The sequence below is a fragment of the Gekko japonicus genome, unplaced genomic scaffold (assembly GCF_001447785.1).
Source record: "Gekko japonicus isolate JY-2015 unplaced genomic scaffold, Gekko_japonicus_V1.1 scaffold1640, whole genome shotgun sequence".
NCBI lineage: Eukaryota > Metazoa > Chordata > Lepidosauria > Squamata > Gekkonidae > Gekko > Gekko japonicus.
This window is the reverse complement of record NW_015173183.1, coordinates 153,905-171,011: the sequence shown is the minus strand read 5'-3', so window position 1 is coordinate 171,011 and position 17,107 is coordinate 153,905. Positions and strand designations below refer to the sequence as shown.

The 17,107-nt window shown below is 48.1% G+C and overlaps 1 protein-coding gene across 1 annotated transcript in view; it reads left to right on the top strand.

Annotated features, from left to right (window-relative positions):
• The window catches only part of GAPVD1 (GTPase activating protein and VPS9 domains 1), a 126,017-nt gene that overhangs the window by 29,788 nt on the left and 79,122 nt on the right, over positions 1-17,107 (top strand). Inside the window, exons 9-23 of the mRNA XM_015422587.1 lie at positions 155-284; positions 535-660; positions 1,537-1,710; positions 3,033-3,173; positions 4,564-4,698; positions 6,134-6,253; positions 7,034-7,111; positions 7,250-7,611; positions 8,850-8,937; positions 9,903-9,983; positions 10,896-11,018; positions 11,139-11,268; positions 11,758-11,867; positions 14,551-14,710; positions 16,303-16,490. Coding sequence (XP_015278073.1) covers positions 155-284; positions 535-660; positions 1,537-1,710; positions 3,033-3,173; positions 4,564-4,698; positions 6,134-6,253; positions 7,034-7,111; positions 7,250-7,611; positions 8,850-8,937; positions 9,903-9,983; positions 10,896-11,018; positions 11,139-11,268; positions 11,758-11,867; positions 14,551-14,710; positions 16,303-16,490 — 2,146 coding nt within the window. The remainder of the gene's footprint in view (positions 1-154; positions 285-534; positions 661-1,536; positions 1,711-3,032; positions 3,174-4,563; positions 4,699-6,133; positions 6,254-7,033; positions 7,112-7,249; positions 7,612-8,849; positions 8,938-9,902; positions 9,984-10,895; positions 11,019-11,138; positions 11,269-11,757; positions 11,868-14,550; positions 14,711-16,302; positions 16,491-17,107) is intronic.

The following is a 17,107-nucleotide window of genomic DNA, read 5'->3' as shown; positions in this document are numbered from 1 at the left end:
AGGAAGTATTTCGCTGTGAGCTGCTCCTAAAAAGCTTTTGATGTTGAAGACCCAGAAAGGTCCTGTAGTGAGACTAAACTTCTGCCTTAGATACTTAAAATACAGTAAATGATTTTCTGAAATCCTGACGGTTATCTTCTTGCTGCCCTGCTAGGTTTTAAACATGCAGCTTGCTGATGGAGGGCAAGGAGATGTCCCTGTTGATGAAGCCAAACTCCACGGTAAACCTGATAAAACCTTGCGCTTTTCCCTCTGCAGTGATAATCTGGAAGGAATATCTGAAGGTGAAGGGTCACTTTAGTACCTTTGTGTGTCAGACAATAGTTAAAGGAGCTTCTTTCATTGTAGCTAGTGTGTATTTTGGCCTGTGTTGTGAAAGATGTGGTAATCTGCTCATTTCCATTGGCTGATCTGTGTGGGGAACGTGTTTTGTCACCAGGCTAGTGTGTCCTGTCTTGCACATCCTTTGTCACCCTGCTTGCATCTTTTTTTTTTTACCGGGCTCAGATTAACAGCAGAACCTTTTTCCACCAGGCCCTTCAAACCGCTCTAATTCTGTGTCCTCGCTGGATTTGGAAGGGGAATCTGTGTCTGAACTGGGTGCAGGTCCTTCAGGCAGCAATGGGGTGGAAGCCCTGCAGCTTCTGGAACACGAGCAAGGTATTGCTGTGAATTGGAGAAAGTACAAACCCTGAGCCCTTGGGAGGAAAGAGAGCCAGGGTGGTGTAATGGTTAGAACAGATGTATTCACTCTGCGGCTCACAAGCGTCTTATGGCTCTTTCATATTCCATCTGTGGCTCTACTTTTAATTTTGGGTTTCAGTGCACTCTGAGAGTGCGCCCGGAAACACACAGGTGCACTGGAAGTGAGGCAAGACTGGCAACAAACTAGAGTTAAAGCCGTAAGAGACAAACCCTTTGAAGTAAAGAGAAGACATTCAGGAGAAAGGGGGAAGGCAGGAGAGCAAACGGAGGCCGAGAAGCCAAGGCCGGGGGAAAAATTGCAGGCATTCTGTAATCACATGACTCTGAAAGAACTCGTGACTGACACAAGGTCACCCCAGCAGCTGCATGTGGAGGAGTGGGGAATCAAACCCGGTTCTCTCAGATTAGAGTCTGCTGCTCCTAACCACTACACCAAGCTAGCTCTGGTATTTCAAGGAGGTCTCCCATCCAAGTACTTGCCAGAGTCAACCCTGCTTTTAGATTCTGAGATCTGACAAGTTTGGGTTTGCCTGGGCTATCCAGGTCAAGGCGAGTGCTGCCTCTCTTTCCTAAAGGTCTTTTTAAATATCAGTCACTGTAGACTGACTACAGCGGGGAAGTATCATTGCGTAGCATCTAGTAAGTAATAATTCATAAAAACACCTTTCTTTTGGTGTGCCTTTACATCCCATGATGGGATGTCAGAATTTTTTCTCCAGGAAGAGGCCCTCTGTCCTCTAGAAAGAGAATGATGATGATTCCTACTTGTGTGGCGCCATTTGCAAATGGAGACGGGAATTGTTTTGAACCAAGCTTCTTGTTTCCTGATAGCTACCACTCAGGATAATCTTGATGACAAGCTGCGTAAGTTTGAGATTCGCGATATGATGGGGTTAACAGATGACAGAGACATCTCAGAAACTGTGAGTGAAACATGGAGCACTGACGTCCTGGGGAGTGACTTTGATCCAAATATCGATGAGGACCGCTTGCAAGAAATTGCAGGTAATGTACACTGCTTTTGATGGAACGTATCTTTGGACAGATACATTGATTAAGTGATATAATCACAAACAGACCCATTTCTGCCTGTCTGAGTTTCCTTTTGCAGTGGTCGTAGATGGCCCAGTTAGTGGTGTGAGGGCTTCTGATACTGTAATACTGATGAAGTTAAACAGGATTGGACCTTAGTACTGCCTGGATGGGAAACTACTGGGATCCCTGTATAAGCTGCAGCAAAATAATTATTTTAAGTTATCTCCTGCCAGCTGGAAGACTGAGGTTCCTTCCTAACAATATTTATTAATAAAAACAGCAATGCATCCAGTTTAAAATCTCACAGTTTTAACCCACAATTTATACCCATAAAAAGTATAAAATCCAGTTAACAAGCCAAACTCAACCAAGACCTTGGGCGTGAAGTGAAAAGGTTTCATCTTGTACTTGCAATCAGCCAAGCTGAGGGCCAGATAAACAACTGTAGGGAGCAAGTTCCAAATATCAGGAGCAGATGCAGAGAAGTCCTTTGTAACTCACCCCCCCGACCCCTGAAGGTGGGGGCACTGAGAGCAAGGGCCTCTGTCGAAGATCTCAGTTGAACTTTATGACATAGGTTACTTTCCATAACAGTGCCCCACAGCTACTAGGACAAAGGGCTGGCATGGGAAGGAACCATGCACCCTTAGGGATTGGTCCTCATGCACATTACGGTTGTGATGTTGGGCCTGATTACGGAAAAGCGGCCACCTGATTCAGACTTACTGGGTGAGCCCGTGGCTGGGCATGGCATGAGCCCTTGTTCCCTTGCACTCCTGAGCCCTCTTGCTCGAACAGTCTTCTGCAGACAGTGCTGTTGTATCTGAGCCAGCAAACAGTGGCTTGAGGCTCCTTTGTAGGCCAGGATTTGAAACTCTATGGGTTGTGGTTTCAGAGTTCTGATTTGGAAGGCAGGCAGCATCCGTTATCTGCTGGGTCAGAAGCTAAGGCTTGCCATGCACGGGAGGGAATTGGGCCCACGGTGGGGGAGGGGAGCATGCAGGCACAAGGTTTGTTCACCTAGTGCCAAACCACAGTTTGGATTTCCATGTGAGCCCAAACCACCGCTTCAGCGGCAGCTTTATCATATGTGTAAATCGAGTGTTTCTCTGTTTAATTTAGAACAGGAGTGCTGATTGGAATGAAGGTTTCTCCTTGTTGCTCTAGGCACAGGCCTGTGTTCCTTAGCAGGCAGTCTGTAGCGGATCCTTTCCTAAGGCCCGGGGGGGTTGGATGCAATGGCTTTGGCATACCTCCCTGCCTTTCCAATGCTTTCAAGGTTGCTTCCACAGGTGCAGCAGCTGAGAATATGCTGGGGAGCTTGCTATGCTTGCCCGGTTCAGGGTCAGTGTTGCTTGACCCCTGCACGGGTTCAACCATCTCGGAAACCACCAGCGAAGCTTGGAGTGTGGAAGTGCTACCGAGCGATTCAGGTCAGAACGCTTCACTTAAAGGACCCCTTGTCTGCAGGGTGGGAACCTTAAAGGAACACAGCCCCCTGGCTGTTACAGTAGATAGAATCAGTGAAGGGAGCTTGACTGCAACCTTCAGATTCCTTCACTGGTTTCCCATCCCTTTCAGTCTCTCGCATAACTTCCTCCTTATCTTCAAAGGCCTTCACCTTCTACCTGTTGACCTTCCCTTCTCGTTCTGTCCCTTCCTTTGGTCTCCATTCCTCCAAACTCAGTGTAGCGTAGGAGTTAGAGTGCTGGGCTAGGACTCAGGAGATCAAGAGTCAAATGCCCTGTTCCCTGTGAGTGTCAGGCCCTTTCTGCACATTTATTTTGCCTCAGTTTTTGAGCACACCCTATTCTTCCATTCTGCATTTCCTCCTGCTTTCACTTCAGGTTTGTGTCGGGGCTTTTTCTCGTTTCTGCATTTGTTTTACAGGAATCTGCATTCAGACCGCTTCCAGCACACTGTTGCCCCGCAGTTACCAAAACACCTTTTGCTGCGATTCTTTGTTCTCACCCACTTTTGAATCGCTAATCCTTTCTAAAGTAGAATTGTTTCTGTAGATATTTAAGTGTTGCCCTTTGCCCTCCCCCGTTTCCGCCTCTCTCTCTTTAGGTTGACGCTCCCTCCCCGTTCTGTTTCCTTTCCCTCCTTCTCCAAAGACAAAAGAGGATGTGTCCTCCTGTTGAGGCAAACTTTAAAAAAGCCAGAGAGAGCATAGGAAGGAATCAGTAAATATAAAGGACTAGGGGGATTCCCTGCTCCCAAATCTGTCAGTGTTGCATGTGTGGGCTTGGATTTCCCCCTCCTTTCCCTTTCTTTTTGCAGAATCAGGGAGGGAGGGGTTGGGTCTGCAGTTAAAAGTTTTGAAAGATGTTTGCCTTTCTCTTCACCTTAGACAAAGCAGCCAGTTAGCTCAAAAAATGCAGGTTTTGCTTGTAGATGCAGAATGCATACAGAATTACACCAATAAATAAAACAGGGGGGGGGGACCAGTGCAGAGGGGAATGTGTGCGAATGCGAAGTCAGCCCCTCAATGCTTGACTCCTCAGATTCTCCAGAGCAAGCTGTTAGTGCAGAATGGGCCGCAGTGGCTGACTTTGGGCTAGTTGCTTTCAGCCAAACCTACTTCACAGGGCTGTTGTGAGGACATAATGGACGAGGGGGAGAACCTTGTGCGATGCCCTGAACTCCTTGGAGGAAGGGTGGAATAAAAATGAAATAAACTCTGCTGCCCTCAATTTAAAGATTTCTTGCTTATCTGCCAAAGGCAGCTTAAATTGATATAACAAAGCTTTCCCGAAGCTGCTGACGCTGAGTCCCTAGGGTGACCGGCATGAGCCCCTGTGTGTTCTGTTTCCCATTTAGAGGCCCCAGACCTCAAGCAGGAGGAGAGGCTGCAGGAGCTGGAGAGCTGCTCTGGAGTGGGCAGCACCTCCGACGACACAGATGTGAGGGAGGTCAGTTCTCGTCCCAGTACGCCAGGCCTCAGTGTGGTGTCAGGTGAGTCTTGTAGTTCTGGGAGAAGGCGATCATGTGATGCTGCCCTGGAGCCTTGGCCCATCTAGCCCTGTCTTGTCTGCCCTGGTAGTATTTTTCCTGGATCTCTGGCAAAGGAACCTACCACCTGAGACCCCATTAAGTGGAGATGCCTGGGATTGGAGCCAGGACCTTCTGACTGCAAAGTATGGCCTCTAGCCTCTCCTAAACCTATGGCCCTGCCTTGCACTGAGACTGCTGGCCCATCAAACTCAGTATAAGAAGCTCCCTGCCACAACTGGTTGCAGTTGGTCAAAGCCAAAACAAAGAAACGAACCAGTAGCAGTCAGCACAAAATACCAGTCTTTTACAAAGGCCCTGAAGGGGATGCTACCAGGGCACATTTTGGTATCTCTCCCCCACATTATTAATACAGTATGAGAGATGTGGGTTTCTGAAACCTACACTGCGGTTGGTGGGTTGGGCTGTTATTATTAACTTCAATATTTATTAAGCACCTAGGTACCATGTGACTGATAAAGTTGGCCTTGATCATAGATAAGGTTAAAGAAGGAAGGAAGATTCTGAAGAATGAGGGAAATGGTGGCAGAGGAGGAGAAAAACTAAAAGTTAATCAGCTAATGATGACTCAAGAAAAACAGTAATAGAAAGAGATGTAGATTTGACCAGACTATCAAAATTATTTGTGATCAAACACATTCAGCCAGGAAATGTGAGCATAAAAGTGTTGGTTTTGTTTATCTGTGACACACCGTAAAGTGATACATAATTTATGACAAAGGAAGCAGAAAAAAAGGATTAAACCCTGTCCTGAAGAGCTTACAGTTTAAGTTTATATTAATGCATACCAAGTCAGAGCATTGGACCATCTATCTTGGGATTGTCTGATCGGCAATGGCTCTTCTAGACCCCAGGCAGAGAAAAGTCTTTCCCAACACCGGGGGCTTGAGATTCTTTCATTGGGTCCTTCTACTTCTGTGTCATCAGAGAAAGAGGAGGAGAGGAGAGGCAATTAAGAGAGGATGAACGTGTTCAGTTATGTGACTGTGTGAACCTAGCCTTGGTTTCATTCAGGGAACGAAGGTGCTGAAGACTTCATTGACAGAAATCTGACTGCAGCACATGTGAAAGCCACATGGTGGGAGGAGATAGCTTGCTCCCTCCTTCAGCTGGTCTCTTCCTCATCTTTGTAAAATAGGAGAGGAGAAACTGTGTAGCCCTCCCTTAGGGTACAGATGTTGACTTGCCTGGACAGAATTCTAGATGTGGAACGGATGCTTTTTGGCCTGCCTGTCTTATCATTTGTGTAAATTTCCTCTGAACCCCATGCACTCAAACATCTGAGCTAAACAGCAGGGATCCACTTAGAAAACATCATTTAATGTCTTCAGTCTTTATGTCTTTCCTCTACAAGGTATTCTTCTTCCTCTTTGCTAAGGTATTAGTGCAACCTCTGAGGATATTCCCAACAAGATCGAGGACCTCCGATCTGAGTGTAGCTCAGACTTTGGTGGGAAAGATTCAGTAACCAGCCCTGATATGGATGAAACTGCTCATGGTAAGAAGCATCATAACCGTGTCGTACTGAACTTGCATGTAACTCCAGCGTGTTGCCCAAAATGCTCAACTCCCCATCCCAGCCACAAGGTGCAGGAGTGAAAATGGATGGGAAGGTTTCCTATCCATTTTTCTTTTCTATGGACAGACCATAATGTCTCCTTTTCCTGTTGGGGTGGACAGTCTTTGGTGTGAGAGCCAGTTTGGTGTAGTGGTTAAGTGCGCAGACTCTAATCTGGGAGAACCGGGTTTGATTCCCCACTCCTCCACTTGCACCTGCCGGATGACCTTGGGCGAGCTGTCCTTGAAAAAGAGCAGTTTGTGTCAGAGCTCTCTCAGCCCCACCTACCTCATAGGGTGCCTGTTGTGGGGAGGGGGAGGGAAAGGAGTTTGTAAGCCGCTCTGAGTCTCCTTTGGATAGTGAAGGGCAGGGTATAAATCCAGTCTCTTCCTCTCTTCTTCTTCTTTGCACTTAGACTGCATTCTCCCTTTTGTGTAGGAGATATGTGCAATATGATTGAGGCTTTGTAGTATAGAACGGAGAGGACAGATTGCTCGCAGTCCCCAGACTGACCTTTCCTTGGGCATGGAAACCATACTTGTCTGCTAAATTCTGGTTCTCCTCCCACCTTCCTTTGCCTTTCCCTAGTGATAAATGGGGGCAGGTACTAGACTGCTGACTTCTAAGTATACTCCAGGTCTAGGGGGTTCCTGGCCTGCCACATTGCCTCATCAGCCAAGATGCTTGTGGTGCTTTCTGACCCGTTTCCCCACACTGCAGGTGCCAGCCAGCTGACCTCTCCCCCTTCTCAGGTGGATTCCTTGCTTGCCATGTTTGACCCCTTGGCATCACACGAAGGTAACTTCCAGCATTCTCATCATCTGGAGTGCCATTCTCTTCATAGCCACAAAGCACCTGTATATTTTGTTCAGAAGTAGAAGGATAGTGGTGGGTGTAAAGTTTAGCGTAATCTGAAGTCTGTGTTTTGTCCAGCAGTGGTGAGGCCTAAAGTGCACTATGCAAGACCGTCACACCCTCCTCCTGATCCCCCAATCCTGGAAGGAACACTCGGTGGCAACGAAGCCCGCCTGCCCAGCTTCAGCTCCCATACTGCAATGCTGATTGACTCAGAGGCATTCAAGCAGCGGCATTCCTATCCAGAGAGACTCGTTCGCAGCAGGAGCTCTGATATAGTTTCGTCAGCACGGCGGCCGATGAGTGATCCTGGCTGGAACAGGCGTGCCGGGAATGAAGAGAGGGAACTTTCGGTGCCCTCTGGCAGCATGGGGGGAGCCGCTTTGGTGACTGCACCTCAGTCCTCGTCCTCCTCTCCTAGCAAAGACTTCTATAGAGGAGAGGTAAGAGAAAACACTGGCCCCAGCTGAATCTGCATTGTGTGTGTTTTGTGTGTGTTTTGTGTACTTGCCTGGAAGTCATGCTTGACTTCTGGCAACCCCTACTGGGGGCTTGGGCGCTTTTCAGAGGGGTAGTTTGATTAGCCTGCCTCTGCATCCTGCCTCTGGTATTCTTTGGAGGTCGCCCTTCCAAGTACTTGCCAGAGTCAGCCCTGCTTAGCTTCTGAGATCTGACGAGTTCGAGCTTGCCTGGGCTATCCCGGTCAGGGTGGTCTGTGGTGGGTTTTTGCTTTGTTTTGTCTGCTTCCTTGATACAGTTGCTGTAGTTAAATTTAATTTCAATGGCAAGCACTGCTGTATTAAGTTTGTATTTATTAGGCTTTCCTCCTGTTAGCTTGGAGTCCATCCAGGGAGGCCCTTTAAGCTGAGTGCATTTTATTTATTTATTTATTTATTTATTTATTGTTTCGATTTCTATACCGCCCTTGGCCCCGGAGGGTCTCAGAGCGGTTTACAGAGGATATGGACCAATTATACCTAATCTAGGGCCACAATTCATTATTAATTACCATCAACCAGAAGAGCCTCAGGGAGGGTCGCTGCTTGTTTGTACCTCCAGTGGTGGCTGTTTCAAGATGGGGTCCACCTGCCAACTGCAAGCCCCCCTAGGCAAAAACCCTCCCTACTTCCCTGAAACATCAGGTGCCACATTGGGGACTGGTGCACAGAAGAGCCACAGGTGGCATGTCAAAGAACCACATCTGGCTTCCAAACCATTGAGCAAGTATCAGCAGATGTGTATCATGTGGACTCATAGAGGATAACTTGCTTTCGGATGCTATTGTACTTCCAGATGTGCGCCTGCCTCTGAGTGGCACAGGCCACTTCCATTCCAGTGAGGAAATTGTGTGTGGTTCTCCTTTCCTGGAGCCAATTGAAAGGCCGTGCTCTACCTTCAAGCATCACTATTTCCTACCGCAATCCATTGGAATGCTTGTTATCTGAAGATGATCCAGATGGGTAGTCGTGCTGGTCTGAACATCGTCAGACGAAGTGTACTATGATATGTAATTCCATTTCATCGAAGACTTTGTTGGTTTTAAAGGTGCCATTGGACTCTAATTTTGTTCTGTTGCTTCAGACCAACATGGCTACCCAACCTTGATCTATGCAAAAATATTAGTTTGCAAAAAAAGCAAAGTTTGAAGAAGAAGAGGGAAAATATGTGTTTCTTCCAACAGGCTGAAGACCGGAAAGACAGTGATGATGAGAAATCTGACAGGAACAGACCATGGTGGAGAAAGCGTTTTGTTTCAGCTATGCCCAAAGGTGAGGTTAGAGATCAGATCTCTGCATCAGCTTTATGCAGAACGTACTTTAAAATCCTTTGCCTTTGTTTACACTTGGGTTTGTAGTTGGCTAGCGAACCACAGTTTGTACTCGTGTTGTTGTGATCTGGAGTCACAGACCACAGTGGGTTGAGTAACATTGTTCCTTGTGGTCTCCTATATTACGGAGGATGTCCTCCTTGCTGGGGAGGCCGGAAGCAGGTGAGCCAGGGCTTATTCACAGCACTCCACCCCATCAAACCAGAATTTGTTGCACAAACCGTGGTTTATCGTGGTGGCTGAAAACAGCCTTTATAGTGAGTTCGACTGCAGTAATTTTTTTTGGGGGGAAGGCTGGCAATTAGAAACTGGGCTACCTGTAGACATAGAAGCGGTGTGAAAGAGAAGAAGAGAGATCCTGTAGAAGTGGGCTGGAGCCTTATCCTACAACTCCACTAAACAAAGTTCAGTTGTTTATGTATTTATTACAATATTTATACCTCACCTTTCCTTTTGGCTCAACTTTGAAGCTGTCCTCCAACCTTAGGAGCCTTCTTCTGTTGGAGGAAGAGCCACATAGCCTGGAAGAAAGGTACTTGGAGGCTGGTCAGAGCCACCCCAATATTGCTTCCTTGTATGTGAGGGGAACAACTCATTCAGTATGTCAGGGACCTATATTGAATATTAAAAAATAGTCAGCTGGGCACTGAAAGGAGATAGTTTTCTCAGTTTTCTGTGCATTGTCAGGAGAGCTGTCTGTCGAAATGTACATTCATCACTTTTGCTTTAATATGAATACTAAAATTGATTTTTGTCCCTCCCTGGGATTTCTGCTGTCTCCCTTTTCTCCCGTTACTGTGGGTGGGAATCTTGTTTTCTTGTCAGTCTGGAATCTGGGCTATCAGACAGCCTCTCTAGCTGCCAAGTAAAATATTGCTCAACCTGACTTTTCCCTCTCCTTTCCAGCTCCAATCCCATTTAGGAAAAAAGAAAAACAAGACAAGGACAAAGATGAGTCCATCCCGGACAGATATGGCTCTCTACAAGGTATGGAGTAGTCAATGCTACTATTTTTAAGCTCCTGAATCAATTTGTGTGTTTTTTTCTTTGCCTTTACTAAGCATAGATCAAACTCAGTATAGTTTGCTTAATTTAAAAATGTAAACAGTTTGGGGGGGGGGGAACAATTTTGAAGGCCTTAATAGAACCAAATCTGCCTCTCTTTCCCACTTGAAGATTCAGTTTATACAATCAGCAGTTATTCTTTTCCTGGACTGCATGGCTGGAGGGGTGCGGCTGGGCTAGGGGGTGGGGAGAGCATGTTTGCTTCTCCATGGAAAAAACTCCTTGCACAAAGAGAAGTAGTGAGTGAGAAAAGAGAGACCCCACTAGTCTCTCTCTGATGTACTAGGTTTCTCCATGCACAGACTGGTTTTTTCCCCCATTGGTGATCATTCGAACAGACAACTTCCCCAGCTGCATCTCAAAGTGGTCAAGTCCATGGATTATTGTACCCCCTTGGTTTTTCTGACTGTAGAAACCAGCTTTTAGATTTAAATGTCCATGTCAATTTAGCAAATGCAGGATGAAGAAAGAATTTGCCTTCGCTACATCATTTCACCCAGAGAATGCTAATTTCAGGCTCCAAAATCTGATGGAATAGAAGTTGGTCCTGAAAATTTGAGTCTCTCGGGTGTTGCATTAGCTTGGATATTAGCTGGGCTTATTTTCTGATCTGGTTTGCTTCCCAGGCAGAATTCTTTCCTCAACGCTTGGCTCCTGCAGCTGTCTGATTCAGGGAGGACACATAGCTTCCCAGCAGGCTTCCGTCCCTGGTGGTACATCTGTGTTCTCAGATACAACCATGTTGGTGGTAGTTCTGTAATTCCACCCACTACGTGAGATAAATGAGTTAATTTCTGTGGTGTGTGTTGTTGTTTTTTTAATTTGACATTTTAGATGACCACAGTCCTAGGCTGAGTGCTCAAGCGCAAGCTGCAGAGGACATCCTGGACAAGTACAGGAATGCAATTAAGCGCACCAGCCCTAATGAAGGGGCTGCAGTGAGCTATGACAGCACAGGTAAGAGGTGGGCCTGCCCCTCCACACTTCTCACAAGGAGAAGACTGGCTGCTGCCTTCTGTGCATGAGAGGCAGCTCACCATTCAGAGCTCAAATGTGTGTCTGTGCTGATTTGTTTAGATGCCATTGGAGACGGTGAAAGCATCCACGATTCTCCGCGCGATGACACCTTGCAAAACATGTCTGCAGATGACCTCCCGGATTCTGCTAGTCAAGTAGCTCAGCCTCAGGATTCTGCCTTCTCCTACAGGTAACTGTGAGACACAGGCAGACAAAGACATTAGCCAGGGCAGAGGAAGGCTAGATCCAAAGTCAGCCATTGGGCAGGGACTTCTACCCCTGGAAATCCTGCGAAGAGGCTCTGGGTATGTAGAGGGCAGGCACACAGAGCGAGGGAGGGAGGACAGTCGTGTTGAGCACCATCCTCTGACTGTGGAGTCCTGCTCAGGTGCCCTCTTCTGGTGAGAGGTAGAATCGGCAACATGTTTTCCAAACTCTTCTTCGCCCTCTTGAAGGCCAGCGCCTTTCACCAATCAGGAGTCATCCTGAGTGACAGTCGCTCGCCTGATGTGTCCTTACAGTTCTGTGGCAAAATTGGGAGTGGTAACAGAAGCAATTGTTTTTGAGCAAGTTGTTCAGAAAGCTGAGGTAGAAGTTGGTGTTTTGTTTGGCTCAACAGAATTCTTGGATGGCTCTATAACTGACCAGTAGATGTTCTTTTGGGCACTGTTTTATGCAGGGATGCCAAGAAGAAATTGCGGCTTGCGCTATGTTCAGCAGATTCCGTTGCCTTCCCCATGTTGTCTCACTCAACACGGAATGGGCTTCCTGATCATACAGACCCGGAAGGTAAATCCTTTGACCTTCGGTAGCTGAAGAGCACCTTTTCTTTTTGCCCTGAGTCAGAACTGGGGGTGCACTGCACTTTTGTCCCCAAGAAGATGCTACTTTGGCACAATATGAGGAATTTCACATTACCCTTTTTAACCCGTTTTGAAGCCGTTTTTGATCCGTCGTGGAGTAAACCGGTATAGGGCTGCCATTTCACACATGGCTTTCCCCTCCCAGTAAAGAGCTGGATCTGAAGTGGTTTGCCATTTCAGACTGCACTGCTTTTCCCCTGCTGTTTTTCACCCATGTGGGCAATCTCTGGCTTTTTTTTTAAACGTTCTTTTTAGAGCGCTATAGTGCTATAACACAACACCCCAGGCATTCCAATGGGATTTATATAATGCTGTTGCATTATACCGTTATAGCACTATAACGATATAAAGCAAATGTTTTAGAAAAAACCCCAATGGAGATCGCCCACGCGGGTGAAAAACGGCGGGGAAAAAGTGCATTGGAACCGGGAGAGGAAACTGAAGACTACTTGGAAGCGGTTGACAGGTAAAATGCTTGAGCCCCATTTCCTAAATGGGACAGAAGCGTTTGTGTGTGAAATTACAAATATATTCCGACAGGGAACCAGTTCTAAAACGGTTCTGTCTGAAATGACAGACCAGAAACCGTTTGGGAACCGTTCCTCTTCCGGATTATATCGTCTGTCTGAAATTCCTCTATGAGTACAACCTGTCCCTTACGTTCCTACATGCGCCACTGATCTGGCCATGCCACCTGACTGAAAGAGGGAGAGGACAGAGTAGTAATAGAAAATTGTTCTGGATCTGTGTATCAAGACTGAGGGGTTTGTTTAGTCTTGAATATTAGGGTTACCCAGCACCAGTGGACAGGAGAAGGTGAGAGCAGTGAATTACACAGAGCTTCAGCAGACAGCCTTTGGCCCATACTTAGAATAATAGAATTGGAAGGGACCTCCAGGGTCATCTAGTCCAACCCCCTGCACAAGACAGGAAATTCACAAATACCTCCCCCCCACACCCACACCCAGTGGCCCCTGCTCCATGCCCAGAAGATGGCAAAAATCCTCCAGGATCCCTGGCCAAACTGGCCTGCAGAAAAATAGCTTCCTGACCGCAAAGTGGCGATCAGTGTATAAGAAACAACCACGAGAACTGAGCACTGAGGCAACCCTTCCTGCCTTCCCTCTCATGATCTGCCTAAGTTCCCAGAATCAGCATTGCTGTCAGATGGCCTTCTAGCCTCTGTTTAAAAACCTCCGAAGAAGGCGAGCCCACCACCTCCCAAGGAAGCCTGTTCCACTGAGGAACCACTCTGTCAGGAAGTTCTCCCTAATGTTTAGCTGAAACCTCTTTTGATTTATTTCAGCCCTCTGGTTCTGGGGCAACAGAAAACAACTCTGTGCCATCCTGTATATGACAGCCCTTCAAGTACTTGAAGGTGGTTATCATATCACCTCTCAGTCGTCTCCTCTCCAGGCTAAACATACCCAGCTCCTCCAGCCTTTCCTCATAGGACTTGGTCTCCAGACCCCTCACTATCTTCGTTGCCCTCCTCTGGACAAGTTCCAGCTTGTCTATATCCTTCTTAAATTGTGATGCCCAAAACTGAACACAATACTCTAGGTGAGGTGTAACCAGAGCAGAGTAAAGCGATACCATCACTTTGCATGATCTGGACACTACACTTCTGCTGATGCAGCCCAAAATGGCATTTGCCTTTTTAGCTACTGTGTCACTCTGCCGTGCTGTTCAGTGTGTGGTCTACTGAGACCCCTAGATCCTTTTCACACATACTACTGCCAAGACAAGTCCCCTCCATCCTATAATGTATACATTTGATTTTTCCTACCTAAATGTGGAACTTTACATTTATCCCTGTTGAAATTAATTTTATTTGTTTTAGCCCAGTTTTGTGCCATAGAGGAGCCCTTTAACTGTCCTGGGACAATAAGTGCTTTCCTGTGGTGCGCAGTTTGGAAATTGCTCTCTTGTGCTGCGGTTCTGATTAGCTCTGCTGTTCATTGGCCCCCAGCTAGCTTCTGGGACCTCACCCAGTGTTGCCCTCCTGCTTTTTCATGCCTGTCTCTATAGCCACGTGGGCTAGAAACTTGCTTTTAAAAATGCAAATCGATACTTCTGGGAGCTTGAATTGAGCCTCCAGTATCAAATTCTGCACTTTTAGCTGAGCCTTGTGCAGCATGGCAGAGTGTACAGAGAGAGCCCTTGAACATGGAGTAGCTGCTGGTGTCTCGTATAGCTCCCTTTCAGAAGGCCAGATGGCTGCCTCAAGGAAGAATAAAACAGCCCAACCTCTAGGAATAAATTGTAATGTTTTGACTATGTTGTGCCAGACAAATAAAATGCCCTCAGATCTTTTCTGCAGAAAATGTCTTGGCAAATGAGGATGACTAGGTAGGACATGTGTGTGGAGCATAGGCCGGTGGAGTATAGGCTTGTTCACAGAGTCCAGTTGTGGCAGTCTCTGACGTGAAGCTCTAGGTAACCTGCGGGGAGGGGGACAGATGGGGAAGAGTCCCTCTCTTGATCCCAGAGTGCCTCACCCGAGGGGGACTGGCATGTGCACTGGTTTCTTGTTCCGCGGAAGTGAGACTCCTGACACACACACACACCCCCAACTTTACTCTTCCCTCCTCTTTTTAAAAATCCAGACAATGAAATCGTGTGCTTCCTAAAAGTTCAGTTAGCAGAAGCCATCAACCTCCAAGACAAGAACCTGATGGCCCAGCTCCAGGAGACGATGCGCTGCGTCGGTCGCTTCGACAACAGGACCTGCCGCAAGCTGCTGGCTTCTATTGCCGAGGATTACAGGTGGCCTCCGCTGCTCCGGGTGTTGCTTGTGTCCATGTATTTCCAGTTCAGGGCAGAACTGCAGTGCTGCTTCTTGCGTGGCAGGTGCCTTAGAATTCCTCCTTAGGAAGGCTTTAAATTGATAGGGAGCCAGTGTGATTTGGTGCTTGTTAGGCTGCCCTTGAAGATGGCTTGGAAGTTTCAGCTGGTGCAAAATGGGCCTGCTGGGGACAGGAGGACCTGTATGGCCTCTATGCTGGCCAGTCTGCACTGGCTGTCTCCAGGCTCTGTTGAAGCTGACTGTTGCACAGTCTGTGGGGCAAGTGGTGAGTGGAATGTCTTGCTCTCTTCCTCCCATGCATCCTCTTTCCCTGGGTGGGGGGGCAGCTTGCGTCTTCAGTGCAATTTGGTGTAGTGGTTAAGTGCGCAGACTCTAATCTGGAAGCACCGGGTGTGATTTACCCACTCCTCCACTTGCAGCTGCTGGATGACCTTGGGCAAGCCATAGTTCTGTCAGAGCTGTTCTCTCAAGGACCGTTCTCTCAGAGCTCTCTCAGCCCCGCCCACCTCACAGGGTGTCTGTTGTGGGGAGGGGAAGGGAAAGGAGTTTGTAAGCCGCTCTGAGACTCCGAGTGAAGGGCGTGATATAAATCCAAACTCTACTACTTCTTCTTTAAAACCCACGTCTGCTTTCTTAGTGGCTGGCCCTGCCTGCAGATAGGAAGTTACAACAACTCACGGGAAACATTTGGGCACCCGTGTCTGTGGTTTTTTTTATTGGTAACTCAAGAAGTGACCTCACCTCAAGAACTGTTGCCAAAGATAGACAAGGTCTACACAGCCTGTGGTGCCAAGACTTCCTGTATAAACCATCATTTAATTGAGCTTCTGGCTATTTACAAACCTCAGATAGCTCTCAGGACGGTTGAGGACAACAGGCTGCATGCAGGTTGCAAAGGGGGCCATGGAGCACATTCCCGCCAGCTCTGTTGGACCCGGACCAGCTGCAGTTCCTCCCAATAGGAAAATGCTAGCATGTGTACAGTGGGGGAGAGCAACTCCAGTTGAATTCCTCTCTCCTGAGTTTTGCTCATAGCCACGGCGACTCTAACCAGTCCGAGGGCCTGTCCTTGGGTTGCCAGACCCCCCGTTGGGGTGGGGTTTCCCTCGATTTCGTGGGCTCCAATCTGCTGCTGGCTGACAGGGGAAGCCCATCCCCGAACAGCCCCCTCTTGCGTCAACATCATCAGTGCGATGACGTCCCATGGAAGTGATGTCATCACTCCGGGCATGTCGCGTGGCAACACTCTAGCATTTTGGTCAAAACTCTGTGGTGTAGAGCATCACCGTGCAATGCACCTGGCGTGATGACGTCACTTCTGCATGACATGATTGCGCCAGCGAAGTCACCCCGCCTTCCCCACTTCCAGAAGGCTTCCTCCCCCCCCCCCCCCCCCCCCAGCATCACCGTGCAATGCACCTGGCGTGATGACGTCACTTCTGCATGACATGATTGCGCCAGCGAAGTCACCCCGCCTTCCCCACTTCCAGAAGGCTTCCTCTAGACCTGTCAGCCCTAGTCTGTCCTGATGAGTGTCCTTTCTTCTTCCCAGGAAAAGAGGCCCGTACTTCACATACCTGACTAGGTGCCGCCAAGGCCTGCAGACAACCCAGGCGCATCTAGAAAGGCTGCTGCAGAGGGACCTGCGCGACAAAGAGGTGGCTAACCGGTACTTCACCACGGTGTGCGTGCGGCTGCTCTTGGAGAGCAAAGAGCCAAAGATCAGAGAGTTCATTCAAGGTAACCCTGCTGCAGGGGTCGATTGGAGCAGTGTCAAGTTTGGGGTTGGGGAGACTTGGATTCCGTTATCTGCCCACCTCCTAAAGCTTCTGGGTGGCTGGGGTGTATCGTGCACACCTGCCCGCATTTGATGCTGCCCTGAGTTCTTTGGCCAACGGGTGGGATAAAAACATAACGAATTTCACTTTCTGATGTACTGACGGCAAATCTGCTTGCTTTGGTGAGCCTTGACCGTGATTGGACGGGCTGTTCTGCTTTTAAAGGAGGGCTTGGCGGGTACAGAAGCACCACCCTTGCTCCCATTGGCTGAACTGTCCTGATGTCACTGGGAGCCTAGGAAAGGCATGACAGAAGACGCAGAGGGGACTACCTAAGACCCAATTGTGACCCTCTGGAAGTGTCCTTAACCCAGGGAAGGGGGTGCTCTTGCAACCATAGTGCAACTTAATGGTTAAACCTGGCAGTGTGGGTGCACCATCAAAACTTTGCTGGTGGTACTGTGGGAGTTGTAGATTCACAAGGGCACTGAGGGATTTCTGGAATTGTAAGAGGGGTGAGGGGGGTACCCCTGCGAGACAGCAGTTTCCCCACTCTTTTCTGTGGCCAAAGATTTCCAG